Here is a 19,666-nt window from a genome sequence, read left to right on the forward strand (position 1 = left end):
GTTTGTTTTTCAGTGGTTACATTTCTCCTGCCCGTCCCTCAGCTGTTAACCAAACAATAGTCGGGGAATTTATTATTTGAATCCAAGATTGCCCTTCCATAATCAGGCAGGGACCAAGTATTTTCAGTTCAGCAGGTTCCTGGTAACGTGTGTGTATATACATTTTATTTTTTAGTGTGCATAAACGAAAACGAGCGTTTATTGGACAAGTGCAGGTTAGTGAGTCGCCCGGTTTTGGACATATTCGTTCCTAGTGAATGCGCACCTGCGTTCGATGTTCTAGGCATCTGTTAAATTACAAATGTATAGTTAATTGAGCATTCCTATGTAGTGAAACCTATACTGGAAATAGTTATATTGGTTTGTACAGCCTGTCATTCCTACTATCCGGTGCCTTTTGGTCCTCATAACTTTATTAAAAAAAAACTTGTGTGTGCATATGTATTTTATCAGAAAGCACACGTTTGACTTTCATAAAATATTGGTCAAACTCGGGCACTAAAATCCCTGTTGTGTGCATGATCCCATACAGTCCATTGCATAATCCTAACGGTGGCAATTTGGAGCATAAATTAGCCATAGCTCTGTGTGATTTAAGATAACATAATCGTGAACACTTAAAGGATGTTAACTTCTTTATGAAATGTTTTTTAAGATTTTGCAATTTGATTAATTTTCTCTCATTTAGCCTAACAAAGGAAATGTATGACTAGCATAATGAAAAATGCATAAAACCGAGTGTTTTATTTATTTACATTTGGCACAATTGTCCCCCCCTAAAACGATGTCCTGAACGTGATTGTGGGAAGGGCATGTTTTCTTAATAAATGAGAATTGCTACATACTAAGGGAGAAAAGTGATATCGGGGCACACATTTTAAATTCAATAGTTTATATTTCTCGTAGAAGTTGAATAACACGTTGGGTTGCATAAACGCCTCAAAATGCGTAGCATTCCCTTTCAAGATCTATATTTTTGTGTTTTTAAAGTATGGACGCCTGACATTAATTCCCCTTCCCGATTGTTTAATCTCCAAATAAAATACTTAAAACCATGATCTTGTTTGTTCACTGGGTTGATCGTGCCCTTTCCAAACAAGGGTATTGTACATACAATTTTGGGAGGGCTGGCCACACGAGATTACAGATGTGGTTACAGGTCATGTATAATTTCTGTTGGTGGTTAGCCTATGATTTTTATAAACCTATATTTAATTATTATCATATGACTGACTGGTAATGAGATCCTTTTGGTGTGCCTGTGCTCTCGGTTCCCTTTGAAGCCTACTGCCCTCTGCTGGGCACTGGATGGTATGTTTCTCAAAATACCCTTACTTACACCACAACACATGTTCCCACTCTTACCCAATAAAAAGTAATCTAACATGTATATATTTCAAAAGGTTAAAGGAATTTTCATTTTTTTTTTATTGCATACGTAGAGCATGCTGTATATTCAAACAATATTTACAGACGTGCATATTTTATAATAGACTCACAATTTTCGTTATTAAACAAAAAAATGGTATCTCAGTCCCACTCATAATGACGTCTCATCCCAGAGAAAACCACGTTCATTGTTCTTTCGTTTATAGTATGTTCACATAATCTAAGCCCAGAGGCGAGACATAGCAAGATTTAAGGAACGCTTGCGAAACAGACGAACAGAACAGGCCGGGGTTTGCGAGGTCAATGAGAGAAGTGAGAAATTATTCCTTTAAATTTCTCAATCTAAAGTCACAACCTAGATTCGGTCCGTATCTTAACTAGTTGAATCTCAAATTACTCCAACCTCGTGAAAGTGATGAACTGACACGTTTTCATTTTTGTCAAAAATAACTATATCAAAGTAGTGCCTTTGATTTAACGGCTTGCTCAGTTCGAGCGAGAAGACCCATTTGACCTGATGTGCTTCTACACATTAGTTTTGCTATATAAAGTCGCCATACATGTGGTGAAGGACTCAATGGAACGCAAACATCAACCAGATTGGCGCACATTCAACAAATCTGATCTAACTAACTGGATATTCGTCAAATCCGTCATAATTGATTTACTGTAACAGGCCCACAATGTCGGAATTTAAGTCTGATTTTGAGTTATTTGTCTGATTTCGCTGCGTAACATGTAGAAGTTGTCCCTTTTCAGGTTAAGAAGTGACTGCTAATAGGCTGGACACTTTAAACATAAGTGTCAATTTTAACAATGCTTGTTTCTGATACCTAGTTCATTGCATCCGCCTTGGAGCCCAGTTTCACAATATTACCATATGTCCCAGCTGCTTGCCATAGTTTTAAAGTAATCATGAAAAAGCAGGCCTTATTAGAGCATTTTTCTCCCTGCCATCTCCTATTAGTTCAATTGAGCACCGTGTCTTCCGAACGTTCTATTCCCAGTTTATTGTTGGCAATGAGACCTGCCCACGTTGCTGGTAGTTCAAATGTTCAAACAGCAAAACATTACTCATGGAACTCTGAGGTCATCCCATTGTTTACTATAGGGAAATATAGGTAAGTCTGTCTATTTTGCCAAATATCTCACTGTATATTTAGATTTTTTTCAAATGAGGCAATTTTAAACATGAGCATCTCCTCTTTTTAATTATGTAGACTGGCCAGCGTACTACGTTGTCATCAAACGCTATCCCTGAAATATCCCTTGCCCTTGGAACGCTGAGCTCCCCTCATTGTTTTCCTATGGAGAGGCATGCTGGTATATTTCGCCAAATATCTCGCAATTTGGATTTTTTTCAAGTCCGACACCAATTTAATCATAATAGTCTCCTCTTTCCAATTACATAAGTTTGGGCAGCGTACTCTGCTGTCATCGATCGCTAGACCAGAAATAGTAAAACGTTGCTATTTTTCCCCTACTTCATCGCTATGCAGACGTAAGCACACTTGGCATCATTGAGGTGCGGCTGTTTACTTTCTACACAAGTTATTATTTTTCCGTTTCTTCCAAAGAACCGATTGTAGTGGTAAGATAAAAAGGGCAAAAAAAAATTTAAATGCTAAATGGAATTCTAAGTCCCTCCAGTCAAAACAGCCTATGCGAACGTTTGATTCCATTCATTTGCTATGGAAAAAGTGTTCCAGTTTAGCCAACGATCTTTTGCCATTTTTCAGCCTTGGGTGAATTTTGACTCGTTCTATTGTCCAGCCTACTGCTAAACACTAACTCCCATTTGTGTAAGCTGGTTAGCCTAGCTAGCATACAGAAATTGGTGGTCAAATTTGTTTTTAACTAATGCAGTTGATTGGTAACAATGACATGAACATATGTTGTGGTTGACGTCCATACAAGCATTATACTATTTTTACCACAACAGTGTGAAAAACACACAGGCTAATTTAGCTATGGGGCAATGAGGTGTCTCAGGATCTTTCTCCCACACAGGCCTATCCCCCATACATATCCATGGCAATTCCATTGTTTTGGTTGAGTTCGACTGACCCCTTTACCAAATCTATCGCCAACAAGTGTGATCGGGGATTTCTATTGAAGAAGCAGTTTTAGCTTATCTTCATACTGCACTGTCTTTACCTGTGAGTCAGCTAGCTGATTGAGGCAAGTGTCCCATTCAATCTATCTTAGTCGATATTTTGTAGTAAATAGAGTTTAGTTAACGTTTTAAATCAACATGGAGTCTATATTTAAGCAATAAAGTCCGTGAGGATGTGGTATATGGCCAATATACCACGACTAAGGGCTGTTCTTATGCACAACGCAAGGCAAAGTGCCTGGATACAGCCCTTAGTGGTAGTATATTGATAATATACCACAAAACCCTTAGGTGCCTTATTGCGATTATAAACTGATTACCAAAGTCTCTGTCGAGACTCCACACTGTCCTTTCCCACCTGTACAAAAGGAACACCTATGTGAGAATGATATTCATTGACTACAGCTCAGCGTTCAACACCATAGTGCCCTCAAAGCTCATCACTAAACTAAGGACCCTGGCACTAAACACCTCCCTCTGCAACTGGATCCTGGACTTCCTGATGGGCTGCCCCTAGGTGGTAAGGGTAGGTAACAACACATCTGCCATGTTGATCCTCAACACTGAGGCCTCTCGGATGCGTGCTCAGTCCCCTCCTGTACTCCCTGTTCACTCATTACTGCATGGCCAGGCACAACTCCAACACCACCATTATGTTTGCAGACAACACAACAGTGGTAGACCTGATCACCGATAACAATGAGACAGTTAATGTGAAGGAGGTCAGTGATCTGGCCGTGTGGCGCCAGCATAACAACCTCTCCCTCAACGTGATCAAGACAAAGGAGATGATTGTGGATCACAGGAAAAGGAGGACCGAGCACACACCCCATTCTCATCGATGGGGCTGTAGTGGATCAGGTTGAGAGCTTCAAGTTCCTTGGTGTCCACATCACCAACAAACTATCATGGTCCAAACACACCAAGACAATTGTGAAGAGGGCACGACAAAGCCTATTCCCCCTCAGGAGACTGAAAAGATTTGGCATGGGTCCTCAAGTTCTACAGCTGCACCATCGAGAGCATCCTGACTGGTTGCGTCACTGCCTGGTATGGCAACTGCTCTGCCTCTGCAAGGCACACTGCCATCCAGGACCTCTATACAAGGCTGTGTCAGAGGAAAGACCTAAAAATTGTCAAAGACTCCAGCCGTCCTAGTCATAGACTGTTCTCTCTGCTGCTGCACAGCAAGCGGTACCGGAGTGCTAAGTCTAGGTCCAAAAGGCTTCTTAACAGCTTCTACCCCCAAGCTGTAAGACTCCTGAACAGGTAATCAAATGGCAACCTAGATTATTTGCATTACCCCCCTCATTCGGGACTTCTCCCTAGATGGGGGGCTGGTTTTGTGGCTGTTGTACTTCCAGAGCCAGATTACTTTGTAGAATGGTGTGAAGAATCACAATTTGTCCTCATTACCATCAAGACCAAAGAGATGTGCATAGACTTCAGGAAGTGTACAACACCTACCTCTGAAACATCTATCAGTGGTCAGAATATAGCGATTGTAGAGGAATACAAATACCTGGGTGTCTTCTTGGACAATAAGCTTCAGTGGAGTAAATGTACAGACCTGATCTACAAAAAGAGCCAACAGAGACTGTACTTTCTCAAGAAGATGGGATCTTTTAATGTAGATTGTACTATACTGACTCTGTTTTACAAATCTTTCATTGAGAGTATTTTAACTTTTTGTATAGTTTGTTGGTTTGGCAATGCCACTGTCAGCCAGAGAAATATCCTGAGAACGATTATCACCACAGCAAGCAATGTACTTGGAGTCAAACAGACATGTCTGGATGAGATCTTTAAGGTCAGGGCCCTCCGCAAGGCTCACAAAATCATTTTAGACCCAAGCCACCCCCTGTACCCGGACTTTGAACTACTCCCCTCTGGGCGCAGGTATAGGGCACCCCTCAGCAGGAAAATAACTAGACAATAATCTGTGCCAGGTGTGATATCCCCCCTAAATAGATCAGGCTAATGTTCCTATTGACTCGGTAAGGCCAGCAGGCTAGTCTTTTAATTTAAAAAAATAAATAATGTTTTATTGGTATGTAACTGTGAAGAAAGTTGTATTGTCCATCTTGTTTTGTATTTAAACCCCACTTTAAAAGTGTACATGACACTGCAACAAAATGTCCACATCGGGACAATAGTCAGTAAGTAAACCCTCTCTTTTACGCTGCTGCTACTCTCTGGTTATTGTCTATGCGTAGTCACTTTAACGCTACCTACATGTACATATTACCTCAATTAACCTCGACTAACCGGTGCCCCTGCACATTGTCTCTGTACCGGTACCCCCTGTATATAGCCTCGCTGCTATTAATTTACTGCTGTTCTTTACCTATTTGTTATTTTAAATGTTTTACTTGTCTATTTTTTACTTAACACTTATTTTTCTTACAAGGACTTAACCAAAAATGCAGTTAAGTAAGCATTTCACTGTAATTTCACTGTATTTCACCGAATACACCTGTTGTATTCGGTGCATGTGACAAATACAATTTGATTTGATTTAAAGAACTGAGTTTTCTCTACAGAGAACCTGAATCCCCACATTAATGCCCACCGCTCTACTTCATCAATTGCTTCCTGTACATTCCTGACTATGTGTTGCACATTTCTTCCCCTCTTCCATAAAGCCCCATCTGCAAATAATGACCTCCCAATATTTGTCCGTACCTGAGTAAAGATAATTGGTCATGATTGAGAACAACAGAGGACTAATCACGCTCCCCTGCGGTGTACTGTAGACTTCCCCACCCTCACCTGGATAGACCTTCCAAACAGGACATCCTTTATCCAATTGTACGTTCTTCCTCCTAGCCCCATAATAGCAAGCTTGATTAACAACCTCTCCTTCCACATATAAAATACATTTACAACAGTCTCCTTGTTCATCTGAGCCTTCCTGACCTTTGCTTCTAAGCAGACCACGGGTCCATAGTTACCCTACCCTTCCTGAACCCACTCTGATGTGGTGACACTAGCCTCCTTACCCTCTCCGTAATCATACGTTCCATCATCTTATCTACATGTGATGTTAAAGCTATTGGCCGATAGCTTGTTGGCCTCGTTCCCTGGCTTCCGGATTGGTACAACTACTGCCTCCTTCCCGCTGCCTGGTAGTTTCCCCTCCTCCCAGCTGCCTGGTAGTTTCCCCTCCTCCCACACTCTGTTGTACAACACCAATACCTTATCCAGTGCCTCATCACTAAGATGGGCCAACATTCAATAGCACACCTCATTTTTTCCAGGTGAGGTTAACCCAGCCTTACCTATTGCCATTTTTTTTTCTTCACCTCCCCCACGGTAAATGGTGCATTCAACGCATAATTGACATCTTCCCTCCTATCCAGCACTCCCAGATGCTCCTCTCTCATTCTCTCTCTTCCCCTCTGCCCCTCCTGACAAATTTTCAGAGCTATGCATTTCAACAAACGCTTTGGTCATCATCTCTGCCTTCTCATCTGTTACTGCCACATCCTTTCCACTCGTCAACACTGGATAATCCCACTTTCTGACCCCACTCATCCTCTTAATCATCACAATTCTCCCACAGGTGTCGTCCTTCCAACGGTGTCACAGAACCAATGCCAACATGACCTATTTGCCTGACGGATAGTTCTCCTCACCCGGGCCTACTTATACTGAATCAGATGTTGGAAGTTGTGTCCTTTTCAGTACTCTAAATGCCTTGTTCCTACTCCTCACCATTTCCCCACACTATCCTGTCCACCACGGAACAGCTTTCCTCCTCCTCCCTGAACTCTTAGGTATATCCTCAGTAGCTGCCCCCACTAACGCTGTTCTCACCCAGTTATTCATACTATCCACATCCCCTCTCATATCCACCTGAGCCATCACCTGCTCACTCAGCTCCTGAAACTGATCCCAACTTTGCACGTCCAAACATCCACCTGCCTACTCCATCTACTGACACCTCCATCTCCTCCAGTCTACTATGCATACTATAGGGTAATGATCACTCCCTACTGTTGACTTCTACCATACATCCCACTCACAGATTCCTGCCATAGCACTAGATACCAGAGTGAGGTCCAAGGTAGACTCTTTCCCTGTGGCTACATCAATCCTGGCCCCTCTGCCATCATTCAGGCACACCAGATCTTTCATTTCTATCAGATTTTCCCTCACTTGGCCATTTCCATCCATCCGTTTCCCCCCCCATAGCTTGTTGTGGGCATTAAAATCCCCACACAACATTACTTTACTTATATCCTGGCCCTCCACCATTTCCAGAACTACCAGGTCCAATACGGATTCCAGGTCCAACACGGATTATAGTAGTTCACTACCACTATCACCCCTCCTCTCAACCACACCTCCACCACCACCACACATTCCTGTTCAATACCTTTACCTAGCATCCTGTAAGGAAGTCTTTGCCTCCCCCCCTTACTACGACCATAACTGTAAGGAACTCTTTGCCCCCCGTACTACCACCATAACTAAGATCCAATAATACACGATTCCACCCTCTGCTGATTGAGGTAATCTCAAACCTCTTCCCATGTCAACCCTGTCATACTCAGATGTCTCCCAACCGCTTTCACTATGAGCTGAATCCTCTCCATTTTAGATTCTACTTTAGCAGTGCTATTGATAGCTCCTGCGATGAACGTCACCAGCTTTCTCTTATCTCCGTATACTATATCACCGCCCACTTGCCCCGTAACCCCCGATCTAGATGCTCCTAACCATCTCTCTCTGGAACCTGTATTTCCCTGGACCTGGACCGCCCTCACTGCCTCAACATATGACACCCTTCTCTCCACTCTCACTTGTTGCACCTCCACTGCCTGCTTTTCATTGCCTCACACCCACTATATGTCACACTATGAGCACCCCCACAGCTGCAGCACTTTGGTTGTACACCGCCCCAACACTTCTCATGCTCTCCTCCACACCTGGCACACCTCTTTTTCTCTTTACAGACTGTTGCCACATGCCCACACTTCTGGCATTTATAACATCTTAAAGGCTTTGGTACATAAGCCCTCACCTAATAACTCATATATCCTATGGTTACTTTATTTGCCAGTACCCAGTCCTTGAAGTGTAACAGAATAGACAGTAACAGAATCTACCCTAACTCCACCCCTTGTTGCTTGCAATCTTTGAACATTCACTAGAACACCTCTCAAGTTGTTGTTTACCTCTTTAGTGCTAACACTCACAGGAACTCCTGTTATCACCCCTTTAATCGACCGCCTCCCTGCTTGATCAGTCCAGCTGCTCCACACCACCTTACACTTCCCTATTTGCTTCACTCTGAGAGCTTTTTCCCTCTGCCCCATGTCGTTACAGAATACCAACAAGATCCCATCTCTTAACACGTCAGCATTGACAACTTCCCCAATAAACTATTTCATCACAGCCGTCAACCTTATTGGACTCATCGCCCCCCAACTCCCCTTCCTCCCTAAACTTCAGAATCACTTTATGCTCCTCCTCACCTCCATGCTCCCCCCTTGCGACTTATCTGTCCCTTCCTCGGCACGCTCTATCTCCGAACTGCCTCTAGCATTGGAAACTATGTTGCTCTCCTCAAACTTTTCTGCCTCCATAGACCTCTCGCTCCCCTTCAAATTCCTACTCCCTTTCTTTCCCATCTTCTTTTTCTCTTTCTTACTTCCCCTTTATTTGTACCACTATGCTCCATTCTTGCTTCACTTTCTTCTCCATCAATGTCTCCTACCATCTCTGACCCAGTCACGGCACAGCTGTGCCGAACCACTGCCACACAAGTAAAGTTTGATTGCTGCTTTATCAACAATTGATCGTAAGCCACAGCTTTCAGCCTCTCCCTCACTTTTGTCCCCTACTCCTCTCGCCCGGTTAGCTAGCTATCTATAGTCAGTAAGTCATTTAAAGGTTTTGAGTAAATGGGCCAACAACATTGTCTGGATAAGTGGCCCTGGGGATGCGGGTTTTGCCTCCTAGTCTCATCATTGATCTTTTCCACCCTCTCACCTCAGGCTTTCTACAACACTGCATTAAGGAGGCAGACAAGGATGAAATCCAGGCATTGTTCTCAAACTATGCCATAAGGGAACAATGAGCGAATAAGAGGACATCTGTAATTTCGATGAAGACATTAATGATCGAGCTAAGACGGACATAGCAAATATAACTATTTGTTCAGCACTTTTAAAATGTACAGCAACAGGAATCAGAAAATGTGCCGTTCTTACAGTATTTTCCCTGTAGACCAAGTCAGAAACGTAGGATAAATAACGGGGGCACGTAAGCAGACAATGAAAGCTCTTACAATATTCGATGATGACATTTCTCTAAAACAGGCTATAGGCTACATGTGCACCACCAAGTCAAAACAATAGACTAATTATTAGGGTGAGGCACATGGGCTACTAACAGCTTACTACACAACATAAACATATGTATACTGTAGCTAAGAAAGTAATACTATCTCTTTGGCATATTGTATAATTTATGCAGCAGCATACAATACATTTTTGGACTCCTTTTGTTGGGCTATGCTCACTTGAACAGGAAGATGATGTGACAGTCCTTGTGGGCAAATTTTGTCGTCAAACTTTGGCATTCTCTGGATTTATGGTTCTTTCAAGACAACTGGGAACTTGGAAGCAACAAGGTCAAGGTGATTTTCAGGTCGGAGCTCCAGAAAGAGGCCAGTGTTACCGACTTGGAATTCCGAGTTGGATGTCTCGTTTTTTTTCCAGAGTTGCCAGTTGTCTTTAACTCCCTGATGTCTGAGATTTCCCAGTTCCAAGTTTCCAGTTGTTTTGAATGTGCCAGAAGTCATGCTGGATTGACAGCATGGCAAATATATTCAACCTTTTCTGGCCCATGGCGTTGAATGTTTATCCTTTTAAGCTTGGAAAGAGACCCTTAAACTCAGACTTGGACCACACACCCAATCCACTGAATAGCAGGCTAGTGATTGCTTTGCAACGCTTGCAGTTAGCCACTGATTCCTTCCAAACCACTCATTGTTAAATTTGCAATTTCCAACTTGTTTATGTCCAATGGCGGATGAGCACCGATACATTTTTATCTATGTTGTCTTCATATGACAAGGATTTGCCAGTAGATTGTCAACTTGATTCATGGTTATGACTGCTTGTCTAGCTTGCTAGCTACAATTTTGAAAGTATGATGTTGACATGATCAGTCCAATCAAAGCTACTGTAGATATAACATGATTTGACATTTTATCTGTGGCCAATGATCTTGAGCCTTCTTGGATGGGCACTTCTAAAGTAACTCTATGGCAGCACCCAAGGGGCTTGAATTTTCAAGCTCTTGCTGTGGATTTTGCGCTGACATAGTGTTCCCATGAGACAGAACACTGAGCCAATCACTGCGCAACTAGAGAACATTACCAATTATTTTTCCCCGCTGGCTGCCCCACCAGCACAGAAAGCACTGAGCTAGGCTGAAACACCTGCATTTTGCAGCGGCCTTAATCAAGAAAGGAAAAAAAGAGACCATGTTGGTATATGGCTTTATTAAGTTAATGTTGTTTTTAACATTGTTTGCAAACTGATATGTGACACGTATTAATGGCAAAATAACATGCAAAACAGGCAACAACAAAACAACATTTTGTCTGAGGTCCTGAGTGCTCTGGAGCAGGTTTTCATCAAGGATCTCTCTGTACTTTGCTCAGTTAATCTTTCCCGATACTGACTAGTCTCTGTCCGTGCTGCTGAAAAACATCCCCACAGCATGATGCTGCCCCCACCATACTTCACCATAAAGGTGGTGCCAGGTTTCCTCCAGACATGACACTTGGCTTTCAGACCAAAGACTTCAATCTTGTTTTCATCAGACCAGAGAATCCTGTTTCTCATGGTCTGAGAGTCTTTTGGAGCCTTTTTGCAAACTCCAAGCGGGCTGTCGTGTGCCTTTTACTGAGAAGTGGCTTCTTGGGTTCTTGGTCACCTCCCTGACCAAGGCCCTCCCCCGATTGCTCAGGTTGGCCGGGCTGTGTTCTTGGGGACCTTTAAAGCTGCAGACATTTTTTGGTACACTTCCCCAGATCTGTGCCTTGACACAATCCTGTCTCAGAGCTCGAAGGAGAATTCCTTCAACCTCATGGCTTGGTTTTTGCTCTGACATGCACTGTCAACTGTGGGACCTTATGTAGACAGGCGTGATCCTTTAAAATCATGTCCAATCAATTGAATTGACCACAGGTGGACACCAATCAAGTTGTAGAAACATCTCAAGGATGATCAATGTAAAGTCTCATAGCAAAAGGTCTGAATACTTATATAAACAAGGTATCTCTGTTTTTTGTTAAAATAAAATTGCAAAAATTACTATAAACCTGTTTTTGCTTGTCATTGTGGGGTATTGTGTGTAGATTGAGGAGGATTTTATTTATTGACTACATTTTAGAATAAGGCTGTAACGTAACAAAATGTGGGAAAAGGTCAAGGGGTCTGAATACGTTAAGAATGTGCTGTATATAGCCATTGATTCTTGAAGAATAGAACTGAAATACCTCATGACCTTGGTTCTACTGTCCCACAGAAAATACAAGCCATTCAGAGCCAAATATATTTACCCCATTGCTTTTAAACAATGTAATTGTGAACAAACTATAGCTTCAAAATATGGTCAAAACTATAATGTTGATCTCAGATGGTTAGTCAAAACCCTTTGGATTTCAGTGGTTACATTTCTCCAGCCCCATCCCTCAGCTGTTAACCAAAAAAAGTGGTCAGATCTTTGTTGTTTGAATCCCAGATTGCCCTTTAAATAAACATGATTTTGGTTGAAATGTTGTGTGGTGTGATTGTGAGAGGTGTTTTAGAGAGAATTCCATCCATAAGCAAGCAGAGACCAAGTCTTTTCAGGTCAGCAGGTTCATATTGATGCAGGGGTGTATTCATTAGTGTACACAGAAGCAAAACATTTTGCAACGAAAACAAGCGTTTGTCATTCAACAAGTTCAGGTTCGTGTTTCTGCACGTTTGGTTCCTAGTGAATGCACCCCTGGTTCGATTTTATAGGCCGCTGGTGAGTTACAATGTATATACAAGGACTTTATTACAGACAGAAATACTCCTCAGTTTCATCAGCTGTGCGGATGGCTGGTCTCATGATCCCACAGATGAAGAAGCCGGATGTGGAGGTCCTGGGCTGGCGTGGTTACGTGTGGTCTGCGGTTGTGAGGCTGGTTGGACGTACTGCCAAATTCTCTAAAACGACGTAGGAGGCGGCTGATGGTATAGATATTAACATTCAATTCTCTGGCAACAGCTCTGGTGGACAAATCCTACAGTCAGCATGCCAATTGCATGCTCCCTCAACACTTGTGGCATTTTGTTGCGTGACAAAACTTTTTATTCCTTTTATTGCACCTATGTAATGATCAGTCAGATTCTTGATATGCCACACCTGTCAGGTGGATGGATTATTTTAGCAAAGGAGAAATGTTCATTAAAAAGAATGTAAACAAATTTGTGCAAAAATCTGAGAGAAATAAGCTTTTTGTGCGTATGGAACATTTCTGGGATCTTTTATTTCAGCTCATGATACATGGGCCCAACACTTTACACGTTGCATTTATATTTTTGTTCAGTATATAACTAATTGAGCATTCATATGTATTAAAACCTATACTGTAAATAGTTGTAAATTTACAATTTCCTTTTGTGGGTATCCCAAACATGGTCTCCTTTTCTAGAAACATATATAGATGGCAAATACCATCCTACTATATTGTAGCAGGTCCCATGTGGCTCAGTTGATAGAGCATGGTGCTTGCAATGTCAGAGTTGGTTGTGGGTTTGATTCCCATGGGGGGGACCAGAATGAAATAGTATGATAAATGTATGCACTCACTACTGTAAGATGCTCTGGATAAGAGTGTCTGCTAAATTACTAAGATGTAGCTAGCCATCATCAAATGACTGACTGGTGATGAGTTCCTTTTGGTGTGCCTGTGGTCTGTTCCCTTTGTGGAAGGCTACTGCCCTCTGCTGGATAGTTGGTGTACATACAGATCAAAGAAGTCGAGACAGCTCTGGGACAGGATGGTATGTCCTTATCAAAGTCCCCTTACACACACACACACATGCTCCCTCTAATAGTCATCTTAAATGTAGATATATTTTAAAGTTTATTAAAATATTTTGCAGAATTTCTGTTAATTATGTTCACAGCATATTACTTTTACAATTCACTCTAAGTTGCATTATAAAACTATTGCATTATAAATCATGAATCCCAGTTCCACTCATGATTGACTCCAGAGTAAACCACATTCATGTCCGTCGCTCTGGTCTGTCTCTCTGGTTCTGTTCTCCTCTTGGTCTTCCTCGAGGAGAAACTCATGGCAGCATAGTTCAGCTCCTCTCCCTCATCTCTCTGTAGATGAGAATTAGTCAGATAGTCTACCTCACAAGGTAGAGTGCTGTGTACAGTTGAAAAAGATGTGTGAAAGTGAATTACAATACTGGGCTGCTAGCCATTTTCATTTAAACGATACAATGTATATTTTACTGTGGAAATATATTATTTTGTTCTTTACACAAGTTGTCACATCCTTTTCAGATGTAATGCTATTTTTAATGTGCTAAATTGTTCATAAAGGGTTAGGTAAACAGGTAACATCATCTACCTCCTTGTCAGGACAGGAAGGGGCTGTAACACCACTTTGAGGATGTTGAGGCAAACCTGCTTGACAAAAATTAGGACTATTAGGACAGTGTACATTTTGGGGACAGGATGTGCCAGTGCCACTGCCTTCTCTATAAAAATGTAATTATAGCCGAGAAGCTATACCCGGTGGATTTATTAAAGGCCTAGTGAAGTCAATAATCAGATTTTCCTCAGTGTATATAAAACAGTGTACAAAGCATTAGGAACACATGCTCTTTCCATGACAGACTGACCATGTGAATCCATGCGAAAGCTATGATCCGCTATTGATGTCTGTTCTTAAATCCACTTCAATTAGTGTAGATGAAGGGGAGGAGACAGGTTAAATAAGGATTTTTAAGCATTTGAGACATGGAGTGTGTATGTGCCATTCAGAGGGTGAATGGGCAAGACAAAAGATTTAAGTGCCTTTGAACAGGGTATGGTAGTAGGTGCCAGGTGCGCTGGCTTGAGTGTGTCAAGAACTGCAACACTGCTGGGTTTTTCACGCTCAACAATTTCCTGTGTGCATCATGAATGGTCCACCACCCAAAGGGCATCCAGCCAACTTGACACAACTGATGGAATCTTTGGAGTCAACATGGGCCAGCATCCCTGTGGAACGCTTTCAACACCTTGTAGAGTCCATGCCTCGATTAATTGAGGACGTTCTGAGGGCAAAAGGGGGTGTAATTCAATATTATGAATATTGAGATAAAAACCACTAATTCATTCACACTCTTTCTTAAAACACCCCTCAATCACTTTCATGGTTATTATTGCCGCAACATTTTACCGTAATGATCATCACATTGTATGTAATCATATTAGAAGGTATGTGAATGAAAACACAAAATGGCAGTAGAAACAAAGGGCCTTAATGATACAGAACCTTTCTTCCTTCTCACACAGATGAGGACAACGACTGCGATCAAGCTCAAGATGTTGGATACGATTAGAGCCAGGAGCTTGGGGTCCACCAGATCAGCAGGGCCTGTGGTTTAAATTAAGTTGTTGATATTAATTCACAGATTACCAGTCAAAATCTTCTTTATTTTCTACATTGTAGAATAACAGTGAAGACATCACAACTGAAATAAAAAATATGGAATTACGTAGTAACCAAAAAAGTGATAAACAAATCAAAATATCTTTTATATTTGACATTCTTCAAAGTAGCCACCCTTTGCCTTGATGACAGCTTTGCATAGTGTTGGTATTCTCTCAACCAGCTACATGAGGTAGTCACCTGGAATGCATTTCAATTAACAGAGTTCTTTTTTAAAAGTTCATTTGTGGAATTTCTTTCCTTCAATCAGTTGTGTTGTGACAAGGTAGGGGTGATGTAGAGAAGATATCCCTATTTGGTAAATAGGGTCCATATTATGGCAAGAAATCCATATTATGGCCAAGTCCATATTATGACAAGAACAACTCAAATAAGCAAAGAGAAATGACCGTCCATCATTAATTTAAGACATGAAGGTCAGTCAATGCGGAAAGTTTCAAGAACTTTTAAAGTTTATTCAAGTGCAGTCGCAAAAACCATCAAGCGCAATAATGAAACTGGCTCTCATGAGGACTGACACAGGAAAGGAAGACCTAGAGTTACCTCTGCTGCAAAGGACAAGTTCATTAGAGTTAACTCCACCTCAGATTGCAGCCCAAATAAATTATTCATAGAGTTCAAGTAACAGACACATCTCAACATCAACTGTTCAGAAGAGACTGCGTGAATCAGGCCTTCGTGGTCGAGTTGCTGCAAAGAACCACTACTAAACGACATCAACATGAAGAAGAAACTTGTTTGGGCCAAGAAACACAAGCAATTGAAATTAGACCAGTGGATATCTGTCCAAATTGTATATTTTTGGTTCCAACTGCCGTGTCTTTGTGAGAGAGTAGGTGAATGGATGATCTCTGCATGTGTGGTTCCCACCGTGAAGCATGGAGGAGGAGGTGAGATGGTTTGGGGGTGCTTTGCTGGGGACACTGTCAGTGATTTATTTAGAATTCAAGGCCCACTTAACCAGCATGGCTACCACAGCAGTGTGTAGTGGTACTCCATCCCATCTGGTTTGGGCTTAGTGGGACTATCATTTGTTTTTCAACAGGACAATGACCCAACACACCTCCAGGCTGTGTAAGGGCTATTTGACAAAGAAAGAAGGAGAGTGATGGAGTGCTGCATCAGGTGAGCATCAGCCACCGGCCTCCACAATCACCCGACTTCAACCCAATTGAGATGGTTTGGGATGAGTTGGACCGCAGCATGAATCAATCACCCGACTTCAACCCAATTGAGATGGTTTGGGATGAGTTGGACCGCAGCATGAAGGAAAAGCAGCCAACAAGTGCTCAGCATACACTGTATGTGGGAACTCCTTCAAGACTGTTGGAAAAGCATTCCTCGTGAAGCTGGTTGAGAGAATGCCAAGAGTGCCAAGAGTGTGCAAAGCTGTCATTAAGGCAACAGGGGGCCTTTTTTTAACCCCTTTTTCTCCCCAATTTTGTGGTATCCAATTGTTGTAGTAGCTACTATCTTGTCTCATCGCTACAACTCCCGTACGGGCTCGGGAGAGACGAAGGTTGAAAGTCATGCATCCTCCGATACACAACCGCACTGCTTCTTAACACAGCGCGCATCCAACCCGGAAGCCAATGTGCCGGGGGAAACACTGTGCACCTGGCAACCTTGGCTAGCGCGCATTGCGCCCGGCCTGCCACAGGAGTCGCTGGTGCGCGATGAGACAAGGATATCCCTACCGACCAAGCCCTCCCTAACCCGGACGACGCTAGGCCAATTGTGCGTCGCCCCATGGACCTCCCGGTCGAGGCCAGTTACGACAGAGCCTGGGCGCGAACCCAGAGTCTCTGATGGCACAGCTGGCGCTGCAGTACAGCGCCCTTAACCACTGCGCCACCCGGGAGGCCACAGGGGGCTACTTTGTTTAATACTTTTTTTTGCCCTATGATTCCATGTGTTATTTCATAGTTTTGATGTCTTCATTATTATTCTACAAGTAAAATAAAGATAAACCCTTGAATGAGTAGGTGTGTCCAAACTTTTGACTGGTGCTGTACATGTTACATTTTGTAAGCTTAGCCTTACACCCTTTTACAATTTAGAGTTGCATCAGCACATTCATTTTAGTTTGATTGCTCTTGAATTATGACAGGTACAAATCAAAATACCTCCAACATCCAGCTTGGTCCTGTTCCCAAACAGTATTTCCCCACATGAGGCCACAGCACAGTAATAAGTCCCAGCATCAGAGAGGATGAGGTTCCTCTTGGGGAGGTTGTAGACACAGCTCTGTGTAGGAGACCCAGCCTCAGGGCTCTTCTCACACTGATCACTCCTGTCTCCATGGGTGTAAATGATTCCTGGATGGGATTCTCCTGAACGATGTCTGAACCAATAGACACTGTGATCTCCTGAACAGGTCTTAGTGTGTATTGTACAGTTCAAAGTCACAGAGTCTCCTGGCTGGACAGACTCAGACACAGACTGCTGAGTAAGATGCTGGTTCCTGGAATCTACATCTTTTACACAATAAAACCAAGGTTCTAGTAAATGTTTGTTATATTACAATACAACCACGTGGAGAGCCTGATAGTCACATGTTAATACATTTACACTGAGTGTACAAAACATCAACACTTGCTTTTTCCATGACAGACTGACCAGGTAAATCCAGGTGAAGCTATGATCCCTTATTGATGTCACTTGTTAAATCCACTTTAATCAGTGTAGATGAAGGGGAGGAGACAGGTTAAAGAAGGACTTTTAAGGTTTGAGACATGGATTGTGGGGTAAGACAAAATGGGCAGTAGGTGATAGTAGGTGATAGTAGGTGATGATAGTAGGTGATGATAGTAGGTGATGATAGTAGGTGCCGGCGCATCGGTTTGAATGTGTCAAGAACTGCAACACTGATGGGTTTTTCAAGCGCAACAGTTTCCCGTGTGTATCAAGAATGGTCCACCGCCCAGAGGACATCGAGCCAACTTGACACTACTGTGGGAATCATTGGAGTCAACATGGGCCAGCATCCCTGTGGAATGCTTTCGACACCTTGTAGTCCATGCCCTCCGAATTGAAGTTGTTCTGAGGGCAAAAGGGGGTGCAACTCAATATTATGAAGATGTTCCTAATGTTTTGTACACTCAGTGTATGTATGTTACTTACCCCCATACATCAGAAACACACCCTTCCCGAAGATCATGGCATCGTAATCGCGTGCAGCACAGTAATACATCCCCATATCTGATGGTCTAGCATCTGAAATAGTCAGCACAAAACTGGTTCCATTCTTCGTTGCCATATACCGGGGGTTGTTGTTAAACTCTCCAAAGAACTTTGCAGTGTTGGAGTGTGTGTAAAGAGACAGCATCAATACTGGGGCTTGTCCTATTATTATCTTGATCCAGTTGTAGTAGTTGCCATCTTCTTCTGACGTGAGGCATTCCAAATGAACTCTGTCTCCAGCCAGGAAAGTCTTTAAGACATCGCTCTGGCTGATTTTAGCAAGAGACCCTTAAAAATAATAAAGCATTCATGACTTACTTTTTCTTACTAACTTTGTACAGGTTTTTGTCTCAGCTGTTTCTAATCAGACTTGAACCCTAACCTTATGCGCTAAGTTAAATCAGCCTTACCTGTTTTAAACATCAGTAAAAATATGAGAAACAGTTGGGTTATTGTATAATTCCTTCTCTGATGATAGCTTCTCATGTGTAGACTAGTCATCCTGTGTGTCAGATGAGAGTGAGAATCAGAGGGTTATGGGTGTCTTTTTATACTTGGCTTGGGTGATGGTCCACAGGCCTGATTGGCTGCTCTGTGAACTGTAAAGACACGGAACAGGACAACTTTACCCTCCCCTCTGACTTTTTTCTGTCCTCATGTTACACAACAACAGTTTCCATTTTCTTCAGAAAAGCTATCGAGATATACACACCATATGAAACATCCTGGTCCTCATTTCAGTTCTTTAATTTCACTTTTTTTTTTACAGTAATACGACATGATTATGATTGGCAAGCTCCTATCTACTCACTCATAGATGTATCAGTAGCATTAACATTATTCATCAGAATGACAACTGCTTAAGAATGCCTTCTCCAGTACTTTAGTTCAAGAGTCTTGGACATTGCGGCAAATTATTATCTATCAGACAGAATGAATGCTATTCATGCACTTTTTTTTGTGATATTATATAATTGAATGCATACATTGAGGAGTGTTTCCACTTTTCCTTACATGATTTATCATTCTATTGATCTCAAAGTGACCAATATAGGCCCTCACCAACAGGGGGAATCTTGCTCTATGCTCCCTCAAATCTACTCTGTAGATTACACCTATAAGGGTACTCCTTCATATTTCTATACTCCCAATACTTTCTCCAGTTATGCCATTTGTAACACACTATTTCATCTTGAAGATGAAATTCATGACAACAACATGTTGTGTTCTGTAAACATAAGGGA

General features: G+C 42.2%; 1 protein-coding gene across 1 annotated transcript; it reads right to left on the minus strand.

The window, feature by feature from the left end:
- Positions 1 to 13,711: 13,711 nt before the first annotated feature.
- Positions 13,712 to 18,943, minus strand: nitr2 (novel immune-type receptor 2). The gene is given in 6 exon segments (NM_001124299.1): positions 13,712 to 13,897; positions 14,151 to 14,206; positions 15,063 to 15,164; positions 17,366 to 17,716; positions 18,363 to 18,710; positions 18,833 to 18,943. Coding segments are annotated over 6 exon segments (1,098 nt in total). The 5' UTR covers positions 18,924 to 18,943; the 3' UTR covers positions 13,712 to 13,747.
- Between the last annotated feature and the right edge of the window lie 723 nt (positions 18,944 to 19,666).

Source organism: Oncorhynchus mykiss, chromosome 9, assembly GCF_057628025.1.
Source record: "Oncorhynchus mykiss isolate SJ-2025 chromosome 9, ASM5762802v1, whole genome shotgun sequence".
In the NCBI taxonomy this organism is placed as follows: Eukaryota; Metazoa; Chordata; class Actinopteri; order Salmoniformes; family Salmonidae; genus Oncorhynchus; species Oncorhynchus mykiss.